The sequence below is a fragment of the Eimeria mitis genome, genomic scaffold (genome assembly GCF_000499745.2).
Source record: "Eimeria mitis Houghton genomic scaffold, Emh_scaff4678, whole genome shotgun sequence".
Taxonomy (NCBI): Eukaryota; Apicomplexa; class Conoidasida; order Eucoccidiorida; family Eimeriidae; genus Eimeria; species Eimeria mitis.
In genome coordinates, this window is record NW_013572983.1 from 1 (window position 1) to 1,740 (window position 1,740).

Here is a 1,740-nt window from a genome sequence, read left to right on the forward strand (position 1 = left end):
GCAGCAGCAGATGAACTCGTTAGTGGACTCGGACCCCAGCTGCTGCAGGGGGGAAGAGCTGCGTGGCAGCTGCGTCTATCACCAGCAGCAGCAGCAGCAGCAGCAGCAGCAACTGTCTCCTCTTCTTCTTTCTTTGTGGTGGAGGCGCTGCCTCGGTTGTGCACTGTCTCCCCAGCTGACGGCCTGCTGCAGCAGGACAGTCTGCTGCAGCAGCAGCTGCTGCAGCAGCAGCAGCAGCTGCTGCTGCCAGTGATGCGTGAGGTGTCTCCTTTGGGATCGTTGGGATCGCAAGGGGGACAGGAGGAGACAGCTGAGAATGCAGCAGCAGCAACAACAACAGCAGCAGCAGCAGCAGCAGCAGAAGCAGCAGCAGCAACAACACCCCTCAGCCCTGACTCTCTCATTTCTTCCGTTCGTCTCTTTGATGCCTCCTTAAAGGAGACAAAAAAAGGAGACAGAAAGAGACAGAGAGAAACAGAAACACAAACAGAAACAGAAACAGAGACAGAAACAGAAACAGAAACGGAGACAGAAACAGAGACAGAGACAGAAACGGAGACAGATGAAATACATCTGGTGTTTGTCCCCTACACAGCTGCAGTGACACCCGAGCAGCCCCGCTTCGGCTACTTCGTTCGGCTGTCTAGGCAACCGCGGGTCCCTGTCTCTTTATCTATAACACCGCAGCTGCAGCGGGGCCCACCAGCAGCAGCAGCAGCAGCAGCAGCAGCAGCAGCAGGAGCACCAGCAGCAGCAGGGGGGCAAGAAGAGCTGCTGCTGTTTGTGAGGGGACAGCAAAAGGAGACAGCAAAAGGAGACAGTTTTGTGATCGCCCCACACCAGTGGCAGCAGTTTGTTGCAGTAGATATAGAGCTACCTCTTGCTGCTGCTGCTGCTGCTGCTGCTGCTGCTGCTGCTGCAGGACGTCCCCCCTTCGAGCTGCATATAACACACCACCTGTCTCCTTTCACGCCTCCTGCTGATTCTCCTACTTCTGCTGCTGCTGCTGCTGCTGTTGCTGCTGCTGCTGCTGCTGCTGCTGCTGAGCCTTCGGCTTCTCCCCCGTCTCCGCCTACGGTGTCTGTACACTGCCGCGTGCATACATACATGGACGACGCAGCAGCAGCAGAGGATGACATATGGGGCCCCCAGGGGGGGGCCCCCCGGGGGGCCCCCAAGCGCATGCCGAGGCCCCTGTCTGTGCGGTGCCGCCTCGCATGCAGCAAAGAGGTCGAGGGAGAAGTGAGGGTGAGGGTGCGGGGGGGCCGGGCCCTGCGGCTGGTGTCTCCGTCTCCGGGGACAGAGTTGCTGCTGCNTCCGGGGACAGAGTTGCTGCTGCGTTCCTCTTGCGGGGATCGTCTCCCGCACCCGCAGCAGCAGCAGCAGCAGCAGCAGCAGCAGCAGGAGCAGCAGCAGCAGGAGAAAGAGGGAGAAAAGGAGACAGAAGGAGACAGTGAAGAAGAAGTTGTTGCTCTTGTAAGACCCGAAGCAACGGGGTGTACAGACACCGCATGCACTCTGCGCTTTCATTTGGGGCCCCGGGACGAGCGCTCCGGGGGAGACATTCGCATGCAGCCAGCAGGTGGGGTTGTTGCTGTGTTTCCTCCTACTGAGCGCTGGGCCCCTGCTTCTCCTGCCGCTGCTGCTGCTGCCGCTGCTGCTGCTGCTGCTGCTGCTGCTGGTGGGTCTGCTGCTGGAAACAGAGCAGCAGCAGCAGGAGAACTAGCAGCAAGAGAAGCA

The 1,740-nt window shown here is 59.6% G+C and overlaps 1 protein-coding gene across 1 annotated transcript in view; it reads left to right on the forward strand.

Moving 5' to 3' along the window:
• Positions 1-252: 252 nt before the first annotated feature.
• EMH_0076990 (uncharacterized protein) overlaps positions 253-1,740 on the forward strand; it is a gene marked incomplete at both ends in the record, with an annotated part of 3,819 nt that continues 2,331 nt past the window's right edge. Inside the window, 2 exon segments of the mRNA XM_013499791.1 lie at positions 253-1,313; positions 1,317-1,582. Coding sequence (XP_013355245.1) covers positions 253-1,313; positions 1,317-1,582 — 1,327 coding nt within the window.